At 36.8% G+C, this 15,370-nt stretch overlaps 2 protein-coding genes across 2 annotated transcripts in view; one reads left to right on the forward strand and one right to left on the reverse strand.

The window, feature by feature from the left end:
• Positions 1-15,370, reverse strand: part of DIP-epsilon (Dpr-interacting protein epsilon) — a 289,178-nt gene that overhangs the window by 227,874 nt on the left and 45,934 nt on the right. The window lies entirely within an intron of this gene.
• Positions 811-12,185, forward strand: LOC108366797 (alpha-2-macroglobulin-like protein 1). Its single transcript, XM_017621276.1, has 13 exons — positions 811-1,064; positions 1,648-2,053; positions 2,124-2,377; positions 5,563-6,303; positions 6,368-6,632; positions 6,693-6,981; positions 7,064-7,229; positions 7,286-7,464; positions 8,578-9,116; positions 9,193-9,549; positions 9,619-10,155; positions 11,461-11,751; positions 11,812-12,185. The coding sequence occupies exons 1-13, from the start codon at positions 997-999 to the stop codon at positions 12,055-12,057; spliced, it is 4,338 nt and encodes a 1,445-aa protein (XP_017476765.1). The 5' UTR covers positions 811-996; the 3' UTR covers positions 12,058-12,185.

Genomic DNA, 15,370 nt, shown 5'->3' on the forward strand with positions numbered 1-15,370 from the left:
ATAATCATGGCTTGATCAATCGAGTTCGGGTTTTCTGGCTTCCGGCACATACCGGTATTAAAGGATAACCTTTCGAGGAAAGTGCCCTGGTCCGGGCATACTATAAATCCGTGGAGGACGCAGTGATTTATCCCTAACAATAACAAATAATACGCAGTTCAAGTTATTTGTATTATTTTCCTTGGTACTGCTATTAAGCTGACATGTCTGAAGTATAGGGCAAATCTGAGGCATAGAGCACAAAACAGGACTTACGAGTCAGAGCTGGGAATAGCCGAGCAACTGACGAAACATAACTGGAACATTTTACTCTAACCGATGATCTTAATACCCACAAGGAATGAAAAGCGTTAATGCGAAAACGACTCGAACTTTGAATGGAGACTTGAAGTGTAGCATGATTATGAGCTTATTCTCACATCAACACTCAGCTAAATACTTAAACATTGATAACAAACATCTCGTAAGCACTTTGTTTATTTCGTAAATCACTCAATGCAGAAATTTCTTATCTTTTCATGAGCAACCTAGTTAGAAAGAAAGAGCGCCAAAGGTGTGGTAGAGAGCGTTCGAGCGAAACTTTATTACTTAATCGTTATCTGTGTTATCGAAACTCAATAGAAATTAATCAGTGAGTAATTTAATTCTTACTTACTCAACGACTTTTACTAAAGCTGCTTCGCGACTTGAGTCAAACTCAAAATTTATTTTAGCTACTCGAAAGCAAAGGTGTACGTTTTCTTCGGGTTGTTCCCCTTCTTTTAATAGTACATACATACATTGGTACTAAGCAGATGACACTGAATTCACTGGTGATTTTGCAATAGAGTTTAGTCGCAGCTGAGCAGTTGATTTGGTGCGTGTTGCAGTTGCGCGTTCAGCAAAGTTTAAGTTAAATTTCCTTGAAGTTCTTGAAGGAACAAAAGAGTGTTCGCTAAGTGACCGGTTTTGCGTTGATTTTTTGCTTTGTTTTGCATTGTTGGAATATCTGTCGCAATGCGGCATCGTTTTACGCTGTTATTATTAGCCATCTTGCAAACTGTCTTGACATCAAATGCCAATGGGTAAGTGTTATTACTCTTTGCATTTGGTTTTAGTTGGAAGTTTTAAATACATTTTACGAAAAATTACACTGAAGATGGCACATTTTAAATCCCTCTTCACATATTGAGGTACGGCTTTGAATGAATTTATGTACGTACTGCACAGAGTACAAAACGCTGGATAAATTATTAGTTAAAGAAAAAACCATTTTTTCTATAAAAAAATTAAAAATACTTATGACTAAAAATGCCAACTTTCTAATTTCGTATATATACAGTCAAACATAGATTTATATATATTTCAGTGTATTAAATGCATTTTTTTTTTTTTTTGAGCAAAATGAATTCATCTCTTGATCATATTCTTTGTCTTAAATTGCTTTTAAATACCAAAAAATATGGCACAATCATACCATTATCAGCCATTATCTATCGTGTAACTGCATGAATTTATAGATATATACATATGTACGTACGTTGTGTTATTTCTTCAATTCTATCTATCAATGCGTTGACCTGACTGTTGGCTTTTAATTTGCGCTTTTTTTTACTATACACTCTTGCTCTTCCCAAACCATCGCTCTCCTGCTACTCTCTGCCACAGCTTCTATACAGTTATCGCTCCCGGCACAATACATACAAATAGAAAATACAATGTCGCTGTTGCACTCCATCAAGCCGCTGAACCAGCTACGATAAAGCTTAGTCTCACAGGTCCACAGTATAATGATACAAAAAACGTAAAGGTTCAACCACACGAAGTGCAGCAGCTTGTCTTCGATGTACCCATTCTACGCGATGGCGACTTTAACATCACCGCAGAGGGTGTTGCTGGTATAATCTTCAAGAATTCGACTAAACTGAATCATAACGCCTTTCAGACGCACATAAAAATACAAACCGACAAAGGAAAGTATAAACCTGGCGATTTGATTAACTTTCGCGTGCTTTTCTTAGATGAAAATCTAAAGCCCAGCACTCCGTCGGCGAGCAGTGTTATGTGGTTTGAGGTATGAAGAAATTTTATTGAAAAAGTTATTCCTCATTTAAGTTAAATTCGTCTATTTTTTCGCTTGCCAGGATGGCAAACGCAATCGCATTAAGGAATACAAGAACTTCACTGTTACGAAAGGCGTTTACTCCGGTAAATTTCAAATTTCCGAATATCCCATAATGGGTAGATGGCGTCTGGCCGTGGAAAATGGTGGCTGGCGTAAATCAATCGTTAGCTTCGATGTAGAAAAATATGTGCTACCCAAATATAAGGTCAACGTTGATGCGACCTCACAGGTCTCGGTGAAGGACGGTGATATGCAAGTGGTGGTGCGAGCCAAGTAAGTACTTACATAAATATGTAACTATTTTCGGAACACTCGGAAGAGAGGAACCACTTTCATAACTTAGGTAAAAAAGAGTCGTTCGTAAGACAATTGCCAATTTTGGCAACTAATTATCTCGAGACCTCTTTACTACCTTTCGAAAGTCTCATTGAAACATTTGCTAATGAGGAGGTCTTAGCGTTATGCGTTTCCACTTTAAGCGGTAAATTTTCAAAAAAATAAATCAAATAAAAAATATATATATATTTTTTAAACTATCAAGAACTAATAAATAAAAAAATTAACTAAAATAAAATGAAGATATAGGAAAAATAAATAAAACGGTTTTAAAAATATAATGAAATTTAAGAAAAGAAAAATATTTTTTCTTAAAAAAAAAAAAAGAAAATATAAATCAAAAAAGAAGACAATAGTGCTTAAAAATTAAAAAAAAAATATTAGTTTTTAAAATTAAAAGAAAATTAAATTAAAAAACAACAAAACATTTTAAGTAAAGAACTATGATAATATCCTAAAAGCCAAATGAAATAAAATAATACATTTTTCTTTTTAAAACAATAAATCTGAAAATAAAAAGGAAACGAAATTATCAAAACAAAAACAAAATAAATTAGAAAAAGGAAAAAATAAATAGAATAAAAGATAAAATATTTTTCTTTTTTAAACAATAAAATCGAAAAGATGAAAGAAGATTAAACTGAAAAGAGAAGAAAAATATATAGTTTACAAAAATTATTTTTATGAGTAACCTCTAAAAACTCAAAGTAAATTAAATTAGCAAATAAAAATACATTAATTAAAATAGGGAACAAATAAAATTAAAAAAGGAAAAACTACATACAACCAAGTTTCTAAAAATTAATGAAATTAAAAAAATATACATAAATTTTTCAGTTAAAACTAATGTAATCTAAAAATCAAATTAAAAATTAAAAACCTTTTAATTCAAATAGAGAAAAAAATTCCGCTGCCCGAGGACTAGAACTAGGGTCTCTCGAATAATACGCCTGCGCTTTGCTAACTCAGCCACTGTTGGAGCGGTGCGCCCTAAATGATGTACAAAAGTTTTCTCTCAAAATAACTCTCCACCACAAGTGGTGAAAAAGAGAACTTTATTCTAAGACTTTTGTGCTAGAAAAACAAAAGTCTTTCGAATTATCTTGCCATCTGTCTTTCATTTGTCTTACGAAAGACTTTTTACTATCTAATCCAGAATAGCCATGTAAATTAAGTTATTTTAGGTTAGGTAGAACTGGCTGACTAGTAAAAGCCTCACACAGACAGATATTTATCGTCCACAGTGTGGAAATATATCAAGAATCCATGACACCTTCTAAGCAAATTATAGGATTTAGTAGAGTCCGTATTTTGTTACTTTCTCTAGGTTAGTTAGGAACTCCTCCCTAAAGTAATTCAGATGTAAATTTGCCCTTCCTACAGTTATTACTACTCACCAAACCCATTTTAAGGGCGTAGTTAGCTAAGAAGTTGTGAAGTCTTCCCTTGGCAGTTTAAGTGTAAGTTTTATTAATTTCACATCATGTGACCTAAGCATGGCGCGGGGTATTTTGCATCCACATTTTATCTGCCCCTTGAAATAGGCCTGAGTCACACTTCGTTGTTAAAGCGTGTAATAAGATAGGAATATCTAGCATGACTCCATAGCTTAGTAGCACTCCTGAACCTTTCCTCCGGGGGCGCAATGTAGAGGAAAAAGCAAAGAAGGGCCTATGCATCAGCGTACCATACCTGTAAAAGGGCTTTCGGGAAAATCTGGGGGCTGTGACCGTATATCACCACAGTCAGTTAAGGATACACCACAACTGCAATTAATGACCTATGGAACAATCGGGACGACTGTGAGATCTCCAGATCCTTATGGCCGATACTCAATAAGAGTCGTACTGAGGAACTATTTACACCAAACTAATATGGAGTAAGCGCTCTTACCGGCGTCATCACAGGGCAGTGTGCTATCGGACCAATGCTGCAACGATGGCGTGTACCAATAAGCTCGCTCTGCAGAAGTTTTCGGGATGAGGATGAAGCTCTCCAGAAAAGGCATCTGAAGCATATGATATCACGTTTTTTCAATGGCTTGGGGGAGATATCGGAGGCTTACTCCGGGATAGTAAACGGTTTGACAGACTCTATACTGACAGTATGGATTAACTTTGGTTAGAAAAATTTCCATTCTCCTGGCATTCATAAATGGCATTCACAATAAGCAAATATGTCTCCGAGTGCAAGTACGAGACATTCGTACGCGTCTTTCTACCATCACCTAACCATTTAAAGTCCGCAACATCTGGGAAAAGTTTAGATTAAGATGGCTTTTTTCAAGGTTTGACTCCACGGTTTAGATAACCATTGTGGTGCCCAGACCTAAATTTACATGTTCTAAAACCATACCGAACTTTTGATAAATCTAGCCAGGCCATCGATGGAAATTATTTCAAAACTAAGAGTGCTTCTAGAATGTTTAGATCAGATTGCTTTTTTCAGGGTTTGGATCCACGGTTGAGAGGCCCATTGTGGCGCCCAGGCATATATTTTGAATAAATCCATTCAGGCCATCGATGCAAACTATTCCAAGACTGTGTTCGAGGCATTCGCTCCCCTTCCTCCTTTTACCGATTTTGTAGAAATCCGATGCCGTATGTTCGGCTTTTAGTCCTACTTTGAAATATCGCTTAGAATAGTGTCGGTCTTCTCGACCATTTTCATCGCGGCGAGGAAATTCGATAACCGGATTAAATAATTTTTTTTCCGTGCTTCCATAAACTTTTTTCGGGAAAACTTGGAGTCGACAATAACTCCTTAAAATGTCAGCTTGTACGTTTTGAAATTTCATTCAAATTAACCGCATGTATACATAATGTAATGAGAAGTCCAAGTTAATCAAAACAAATTGGTTTCGAAATATCCTTTTTAATAAACCATCAAACCAAATTAATGGCTCTTAAAAAGTCAAATGCATAATCGGTTAACTGATGCAACTTTGATAAAATTTGGTTGAAAAATTTCCCATAAAATAATCATAAAATGAAAGCAAACAATTGATTTAAATTGTTGATTATTTTTAGAAATCAAGTAGCACTTAAAAACCTTAACAGACACTACAAGTATTTCTTAACCTATCTTTCGACGTGTCCTCCATCGCAATATCTCACTTTCAGCTACACCTATGGCAAGCCCGTAAACGCCAAAGTGACCCTAATCATTGGCATGGATACTTTTTATTACTTCAACAACAATGATAAATCCAGACTCGCGCCTACACAAATAATAAAAACAGCCGACATGGTGAATGGTAAGGCCAAATTCGATCTCAGCGTTAAACAGTACAAGGATAACTTCCTCGACTTCAGAACTGCGCCACTTGACATTACCGCTACGGTTGAAGAAAATTTCACCGGCGTAAAAATCAATGGCACTACACGCGCTACACTTCATCAGGACCGTTACTTCATTAGTTGCACAAATTATGTGGTCTGCAACAATTTTAAAGCTGGCGAAGAATTCGAAATGTCATTCCGCATACTACTCATTGATGGTACAACGATACAAGATACAAACACACCCGTACGCATACGCTTCATCGAAGCACTTGATAAGCATTATTACAAAGAGGATGCGCTACCCGAACCGAAAATAGATCAAAGAGTACTCGAATACGTGAGTAAATTGAACGTTAATAGCACAGCGATATTCAAGGTGCAGCTGCCAGATTTGGAAGAGTTCAAAGGCTACGCACATTACTTCAAAGTGCAAGCGCTCTTCAAAGATGAGGTACACAATGTGACGAGCTCCTATCAGAAGCGCCCGCCGAAAGTTACCGAACAGAAAGAGATAAAAGAACCTGAAAAACCCAAGACGTACTTTAGCGCGCATTTGGAATACCCGAAGGGACGTTACGCGTGAGTAGCTTGTATTGTCAGGAGGAGTCATAGGCTTCAATATATTTTTCTCTTTTGCTTTCAGTTTCAATGCAGACGAACAAATTATTGTCACAATTAACTCTAGCACACCGCTGAGCTACTTCGATTACAACATTATCGGCCGTGGTAATATTTTGGTTAGTGAACGTGTTTTCGTGCCCAATAAGGCACGAAGCTACGATCTTACCTTGACGCCTTCATTCATGTGGATGCCCTACGCGCGCCTTTACGCCTATTACATTGATGAAGTTGGTGAATTTCGGTATGCCGAAACTATTTGCCAAATCAAAGTTGAAATGCCGAATAAGGTTTGCTCAACACCGCCTGCAGCACTTCGCTCTCTTTATTTATCCCTTTGCCTTTTTTAGTTGGAAATATCGGCGCCAGCGCAAGTAAAACCCGGTGAAGAGGTCGCTTTGCGTATCAAAACCACTCCACATTCCTTTGTCGGTCTGCTCGCTGTCGATCAGAGCGTGCTACTCTTAGGTCGCAACAATGATATCTCCCAGAATGATTTTAGTTGGCGCTTAAGTTCTTATGCTACCTATACACCCTGGCAGGGCGGCTACTCTCGCTATCCCGGTGGTCATAGTGGTGTTGTAACATTGACAAATGCCAACTACTTCTACAACTACACAGCACCGCATACATCTCTAGGTGACTGTAATGTTGAAACACATAAAAATCTTTAAACGCTCTTGTTTTTTTTTTATATTATCTTTCCCTTCAAACTCCACAGTTGACAACCGTTTTGAAGATCTGCAAGCTCTTCGTGTACCAGAGGGCGCTGTATCCCTCGCAGCCAAGCCCGCTTCGGCATCAGCTGTAGAGAGTCCTACTGCTAATAAGGAGATTGCGGTGCGTACAGACTTTTCGGAGACATGGATATTTGTCGACATTGAAGAGTAAGCTTCCGTTTGTATCTGAATTTGAAAAGCGATTTCAAAAGTTTCTTTTTCAGCACCCAAACGCAAGAGTTTACATGGACGAAGAAGATTCCTGATACCATTACTTCGTGGGTGGTGTCCGGCTTTGCGCTGCATCCAGAGCAAGGACTTGGTGTTACAACCCATACAACTGATATTGTGACATTTCAGCCGTTCTTCATATCAGTCAGATTGCCCTACTCAGTGAAGAGAGGTAAGTAGGATCTTAAGGCTAAAGTTATTTATAGAAACCGTAGACGAATTTAAAAAATTATTGAGTTGTACCTTGTGGTATCTTTATTTTTTAATGGTTATTCTAAGTATCACCGACGATTGATGTCTATCCTACTCTCCAGTACTCTAGGAAGCGCGATCAATCATGTTAAGACAACTGTCTTGCCAGATAGAAAATTTTTTCTGCTTCGCTGAGATGCTTTTGAATGACAGGATGCATAGAAGATGTCGAGACGACACAATAAAAACGTTACTGCCAACAAAATGGCTCAATTTGATTGTTCAAAAATCAGCTGGTTTGAATTCGTTACAAACATTATTCTTAGGCCGCACCGGCGCACGCCAAAATTACCGAGCTCGTCGTTTTCTTCCGATTGCGTGCATGTAAGTGCCGCGTAACACAGAGCTTACTATAATGTGAGTGAAAATCATCCCTGCGAGGCGGAAAATATTTTCTTTCTGGCGGGCCCTTGATATGAAAACATCCGACAGTGTCGCTTTTGAGAGCCTAAGAGCTCCCTTGGTTGTATATGGACAAAAAAGACATTGCAATTCCATTTGCCTAGGTTTATCCCCGCGCTTATTGGGCACACTTGGAACCCATCTGCTCAAGAGTAGTCAACGCATAGTTAAGCATACTCTCAGCATACACCTATTTCAGTAGGATCAACTGAGAGGGATTCATTCTAGACAGCTTTTCAATTGCTATGCAGAGCTCGTCTGGTGGGTTAGAAGGCTAGGATTTATTGTGAGGTCCGTCTTCCTACGGAGGTACAAAGGCCCAAAGCTATGGTACGGACTTCACATTTTCTCTCATATCTCTTCAAGAGTAGCCCACTCATAGAAAATCGTACTCTGACGCTATCGTTGTATCAGCATCTACGATGGCCTAACCAAGAAAGTTAGAAGGTGTGCCATGATCAACTAGACATTAATGGAACAATATTAGCCAGAACTCTCCTTTCTAAGAAATGTTTCATCTGCCAGAAAAGAGATATTGAAATACATATATATATATATCAGCTTTTAGGTGCAACGAAATAATATATCCAGTCTGCCAGCTTGTTAGCTAATCCAAACTATCACCCCACAGGTGAGGTCATCAATGTACCAGCTCTGGTCTTCAATTATCTCAACAAAGATCTGGATGTTGAAATCACACTTGACAATACGGATGGCGAATACGAATTCACCGAAATCTCCAATGAGATTATTAGCGAAACCAAGCGCTCGAAAGTCGTGCGTGTGCCAGCACAGTCCACAGCAGGCATCACCTTTATGCTGCGACCCAAAATAATTGGTAATCTAATGTTAAAGTATACAGCCATCTCGCTACTTGCAGGAGATGCAGTACACAAGGTACTTAAAGTAGTGCCCGAGGGTGTGACGGAATATGTTAATCGCGCCTTCTTGGTGAATCTAAGGGATGCGCCGGAATTTCGACAGAGTTTCGACTTGCTACTGCCAGCAGATATTGTAACCGACTCACAGCATATCGAAATTGGTGTTATCGGTGATTTATTGGGTCCGCTACTAAACAATCTCGATCGTTTGCTGCGCATGCCCAGCGGCTGTGCGGAACAAACAATGTCGACGTTGATGCCCAACTATTTGGTGCTGAAATACTTGAAGGTGTGTTTTATGGAAGGCAACAATCAAACAAAGCAATCAAAAGATCAGCGCTTATTATGTATTTGTTATCTTTCAGCACATCAACAAATTAACGTCAGCTTTGGAAGCAAATATTCTGCAGCATCTGGAAACGGGCTATCAACGCATGCTTGGCTTCCGCTTGAACGATGGCTCCTATACTACATTCCATGATAAGGAAAAGCGCGAAAATGGTTCAGTCTGGCTTACCGCTTACGTGGTGCGTTCGCTGCATCAGCTGCAGCAGTTTATAAAGGTTGACGATGCGCTGCTCGACAAGAGCTTGCAATATCTGGCTAATCGGCAAGTGGATAATGGCAGCTTTGTAGATGTAAACAATACAATTTTCGGCGCAGAGCGCCAGCAGGGTATACCATTAACGGCACATGTTTTGCTAGCCTTCCTGGAGAACAAGGTAAGAATTTCTCGAGAAACTATGAACGACATATCCTAACTAATTCCACAAAAGAAAACGCTCTCACAGCAACTCTCTGCGAAGTATCAAAACAACATTGACAATGCTTTCAAATTTATACTGGAGCACATCGAGAAGTCGGATAGCATTTATGCCAAAGCTTTAACTGTTTATGCTCTACAGAGTGCCAAACATCCTGCAACCGCTAAATATCTTAGCTTGCTTAAGTCATCGGCGAAATCGGCTGATGATCGCATGTGGTGGTCGGCTGTAGAAAATCGGCCACGCCAGTGGTGGCGTTGGACACCGAATGGTGATGTGGAGATCACTTCGCTTGTGTTGCTAGCACTGTTGGACCAGGGTGCTGACAATGTGGATGATTTGCTGCCAATTGTGAAGTGGTTAGTGGCACAACGCAACAGCTATGGTGGCTTTATTTCTACACAAGACACCGTGCTCGGGCTGCAGGCGCTGATTGAGTTTGCGGAGAGGTCGAAGTATGAACCTGGTCTTATGGATATTGAAGTATTGGCAAATGGTGGTGCAGATCGATCGGAGAATATAAAGGTTACAGAGGATAATGGATTGCTGTTGCAAAGCGTGGAGGTAAGTACACAAAAGGATGCGTTTACCGGCGAGTATTTGAATTGCACTTATGCAAAAGACATATGAGCAAATCTTACGAGTTGTTACTTTTTTCGATAAAACCATGTTTTTGGTGACACACTTATCTTAGACAATATATTTTCTTTAGTTTTGCATAAAGAACAATATTCAATCGCAAAACTGTTTTTAAATTAAAACTTAAAAGATATACATATAACAAAATCTAACTAACATCTCGCGCTCATATACCCGTAGTTGTGTAGGGCTCGATATATTAATTTCTTCATTTATATAACAATTTCAAAATGAGTTTCGATTGTGCCAAGAAATATTGTAAAACTGGAATCTTGGTTTCGCAAATCATCGTCATCTTATATGCAATGTAATCTTTTTTCCCTTGGTGGCACTCCAGTTTTATTACCCTAGATAAGTTCGCTTTGGAAAGAAGAACATTTTCACCGTTTGATGTTGTCATTTTGAAGTATCTTAAATTTTTAAAATGATGTTTTGCATGGCGCGATTTTTTTTTTTTAATTCGGTGGCACACTCTGCAAACTTCATACGTATACTGTACTTGATGCCAACCTTCATTGCCTCTAGTATGAAAATTCTATTTCAAGACTTCCCAAAATAATTTAAAAAATATATATATATATATTATTTTTTCCAGTCACACTTTTTCGCATAATTAAACATTTTGAGGCTAAAATTGTTGAAATACTTAATTTATTTTTATTTTACTTGTTTGTGGAACTCCATTGATTGAAATAAATTCGAGAGTAATGCTTTAGCGTTTTTTTTCTGGCAAGAGAAGGGAGTGGCACTAATGAAAGCAACTCGTGAGATTTGCTCATATGCACTATCCTTTATTTTAAAATTTTGCTATTGTTATCGCTATATTTCGACAGTACTCAGCTTTATTGTTGACAATATTTTTAGTACATTTTTGTTTGTTTTTTTTTCTCTGCTATTATTTCTAGTTTATTTATCGATTTTTTCTAATTTTTTTTATCGATTACTTTTTTTGCTCGAATATTACCGATATTGATCAACATGCATACAAGTTAATCAAAATCAGTCTAGTCTATACATTATGGTAGGCTTTGAGTTATCGATTATTTTTATAGTATTTAGATATATTAATTGATTTTACTTATCGATTTAACATTTTCGATTTATTTTGGAAAATTATACCGATATCGATCAGCATAAATAAATGTTAATCAAAATTTGAATCCAAAAACAAAGATTCTCTAGTGTATTCGTATTTATAATTGTATTGGCTTTTATTTTCATCCATCACAGTTGCCGCCGAAAACACTTTCACTAGATTTCACAGCGAAGGGCAAAGGTTCCGTGTTAGTTCAAATCGCCTATCAATACAATATTATCGAAAAGGATCCTAAGCCCAGTTTCAACATTCAAACTCTAATAAAGAAGAACACACCAGTTTTGAAATTGGAAATGGATGTTTGCGTTGAATACGCCGGCGAAGGAGATGCTTCCAATATGGCGTTGTTAGAAGTTACGCTGCCCTCTGGTTATGTGGCCGATGTGGAGACCTTCGAACAACTAGAGTCAGTGCCCCGTGTCAGGGTAAGACAATCGAGCGATAGTAAGGAGGCTATTTGAGTTAGCTCAAATTTTTACTTGCAGCAAGTGGAAAGCCAAAAAGACGATACTCTGATTGTCATCTACTTTGAAAGTCTACCCAAGAGTGAATTACAATGTTTGCCCATCGAAGCCCTGCGTCAATATGCTGTCGCACGTCAGAAACCGGCTTCAATTGTGCTCTACGATTATTACGACACGCTGAGGAGAGCAACAGCATACTATGAAGTAGCATCGAAAATGTGCGATATTTGTGAGAACGATGAACAATGCAAGAAAGCATGCCAGTAAGGTGCTCGAATGAGTTCTTAAAATTCTGTGCTCCTAGGAGTAAATGACAAATATATATTTTAAGTCAACTTGTATTCTGAAACTTAACTGCGAGTAAATATTGAAAGGAATATTTAGTCGAAAAGGAATTGTAATCTTTTTTTTTCATCCAAAGTGATACTTAACGAATTTAGGAAGGACACTTCTTTTTTTACTTACTATAAATTTGAATAGTTTTCCTAAAGTCACTTACAGTTTTCTTCATAACAAGATATTTGTGCTTTTGTGGCAGTGGTCACGATCAAATTTTCACTAAAAATATTTACTATTTGCAGGTCTACGTACTACGTATTTGCAGGTTCTACGTACTAACGAAAATATTATGATCAAAAATTTTTTAACTACAGTTCTAAAAGCGGATTTACCGTTTGTGTCCGGGCAACTTTTTATTTGCACTCAAAACTTTTTTGCCGGAGAGAGTGAGAGCTGAAGTACGGTTCACCGTTCAGGTCGACACATTTTATTTTGTCTGAAGCAAAGAGCTGATGATATTGGTGCCTACAAACGAAACTATGATTTTGAAAGGGAAGAATACATGCAATGCATGAAAAAGAGAAAGCGGCAACCACGCTCATCACGTCGTTCTGACAGAAAATCAAAATCAATTTGATTCGTACAAAGAGTGTTCACCACATTTTTGTCGCGTTCTCAATGGGACAGAGTGGGAAAGGAAGGCGTAAAACTACCAACAAAAAGTTTCCGTACACGAACGTTGAATTCGCCTTAAGTATGTACATTTTTTATCGACAAACAAATTAATCGATATCATATCCACATACTTGTTAATATTGATAATCTTAAATAATTATGGCCTCATCATCCAAAATTTCTTAATGTAATATTGAGTAATGTTGAAGCGAAAACGGTCACAAATGAATTCTGTTTACAGCCGAGAAATATTTCATTGTGGAAGAATCGTTCAATAAAAGCGAACGATAGGGTTTACGCTCTGTCATCAGGACATTCAACCGAACTCATTTCGAAGCTTCAACGTGGCCAACACCGCTTCGGTTGATAAGGAAAAATCTACACAAAATCACGATACGCACTTAAATAGTTTTCATCGACGATTAGTCACCTGGGCCTCAATTTATTGGACTGTATGTATGTAAGTTATGGTCCATTTTGGAGACAATGGCTTGCACTACTCGACAGTGCAGTGTTCAGTTCGTGAAGCATGCCCTTGCCCAAATAGTGGAAAATTTCTCATAGTATGAGGTGCATACTGCATTCGGTGAGTGACTATGGAAAGCCATTTCTAATATGGTGTTCTGAAAACCATTTGCCAAGTATGTACACTAGGATGGTCCAAAAATTTATGTGAAAAAGCAAAGTCGGAATTTTAATGCACTTACTCCCTAGGAATCAAAAAATACTTAGAAGACCAAAGCGGGTGTCGTCCTCTAAAATGGAGGAAATCATTTTTTTATTGAATAACGCAAAATTATGAACTACAAAATCGGGAATGCTCTGTCTTTTGGTGGTATAAGCGACTTCCGCTCTCGACCGGAAGTGAGCCAAACTGACCGGAAGTCCATTTTTTTATTAGATATACCAGTGGTGGACCCAGGTAGGGGAAATTGGGGAAAAATTTCAAAAACTATCTAAATCCGGGAGATTCTAGTAATTTTGGTAAAATGAGAATATTTTGAAATGTACAAAATTATGGAGATTTTAGAAATTTGTATATTTTCCAAAATTTTGAGAATCTTATTTATCCTAAAATCTATCTTAAAATGTAAAAATGTGAGACATCACAAACTGTGTAAAAATTCTTATGTTCATGGTACTTGTGTGTAAAAAATAGAAAATTCTTAGAATTCAAAAGATAGATATTAACATTTTTTAAAAATTCCAAAATTGTTCCACTTTTCGGAACTTATTCAAATTTTTGTATTGATATAACAAAGTTTGAGAATATTAAATTTTTTGAAAATTTTGAAAACATCAACCATGATAAAAATATATAAGGTAAAACCGTTCTCTCAATTCGTCGGCCATGATTTTTTTTAAGTTTGCCAACATTTTAAAATGATATAAAATTGAGAGTAAAAAAAAAAAGGAATTGTTCAAAGTTGTTGTTGTTTGAGATTGAAAATGAGAATATTTGTGTGAGTTTGTGTGCAGAATTTTAAAATTAAACTGCTTGCAAACGTCAAGAATTTGAAAAATTCCTCTCAGCGGTTCTTCCATCCTACTTTTTTATCATGACATCAACGTTCAAAAAATTTTTGCATCTCCAGAAATTAGGAAAATTTTTAAAAACGACGAAATATGAAAATGTTTTCAACATTCGAAAACTTTTAATTTCGTTTGATCAAATTTGTATATTCGACACTTTTACTTAGAAAACATTTGTTAGAATTCCTACAATTCTCAAAATTTTTGAAAAATAAAAAATTTCTAGAACTCTAGTATTCATCATTATATTGAAATATTGTGATTTACTAAAATTTCTCAAATTCACAAAGTTTTGAAAGTTTAGAAAATTTTGGAATTCCACTCAAGTTATTTAAAATGGGAAACTTCCATAAATTCAAAACTATCAAAACTCTAAAAATATTAAATTGCGGTGATTTTTAAATTTATATACACGATATATGTATGTTGTTTTAAATATGTAAATTTTTTATCGGAAGTGCCTTTTTCAAATGACCTTCGAACTTTAACTAGTCCTAAACTTCTTAAATGAGTGAAAATTCTTTTATTGGAAAACGAAAAAAAAATTAATTACCAAGTCGGAGATGCTCTATCTTTTGGTAGTATTACTTCCGTTTTCGACCGGAAGTGGGTTAAACACCGTTAAATTGGAAGTGCACCATTTTAAACGGAAGTCCATTCCAGGAAAGAGTTTCCAATCCGAATCTGTGGTAAAACCATGTATGTCTAATTAAAAAAACTGGACTTCCGGTCAATTTAACTTACTTCCGGTCGAAACCGATCGGAACGGGAAGTCGGAAATATCGCCAAAAGAAAGAGCATTCCAAATTTCGTAGTTCAAAATTTTGCGTTATTCAATAAAAATATGTTTCCCTCCACGGGTGGTCTGGTACCCCCTTTATGTATACTTATATATAATTCGCTTGATGACAGCTTTTAAGTCTTCTGATTTTTATTTCATTCCATTATTTATAACGCAATTTTAATTGTGTACTAACGACTTCATTATTTCTACAAAATAACATGTGGTGTGGCTACACGCCTCAACACGACCAGACACCCCTTCAATGCACGTATGTATTTATAACGTGCGTTTATTTACATACATATACAC

The sequence above is a fragment of the Rhagoletis zephyria genome, unplaced genomic scaffold, assembly GCF_001687245.7.
Source record: "Rhagoletis zephyria isolate East Lansing unplaced genomic scaffold, Rhagoletis_zephyria_1.1 Rzeph_scaffold_00041, whole genome shotgun sequence".
In the NCBI taxonomy this organism is placed as follows: Eukaryota; Metazoa; Arthropoda; class Insecta; order Diptera; family Tephritidae; genus Rhagoletis; species Rhagoletis zephyria.

Bases quoted from the DNA above. Each gene is read 5' to 3' on its own strand.
- LOC108366797 (XM_017621276.1), top strand. From the start codon at position 997: ATGCGGCATCGTTTTACGCTGTTATTATTAGCCATCTTGCAAACTGTC. The intron at 6,304-6,367 runs GTGAGTAGCTTG...TTTTGCTTTCAG, and splicing joins TACCCGAAGGGACGTTACGC to TTTCAATGCAGACGAACAAA. The intron at 7,230-7,285 runs GTAAGCTTCCGT...TTTCTTTTTCAG, and splicing joins ATATTTGTCGACATTGAAGA to CACCCAAACGCAAGAGTTTA.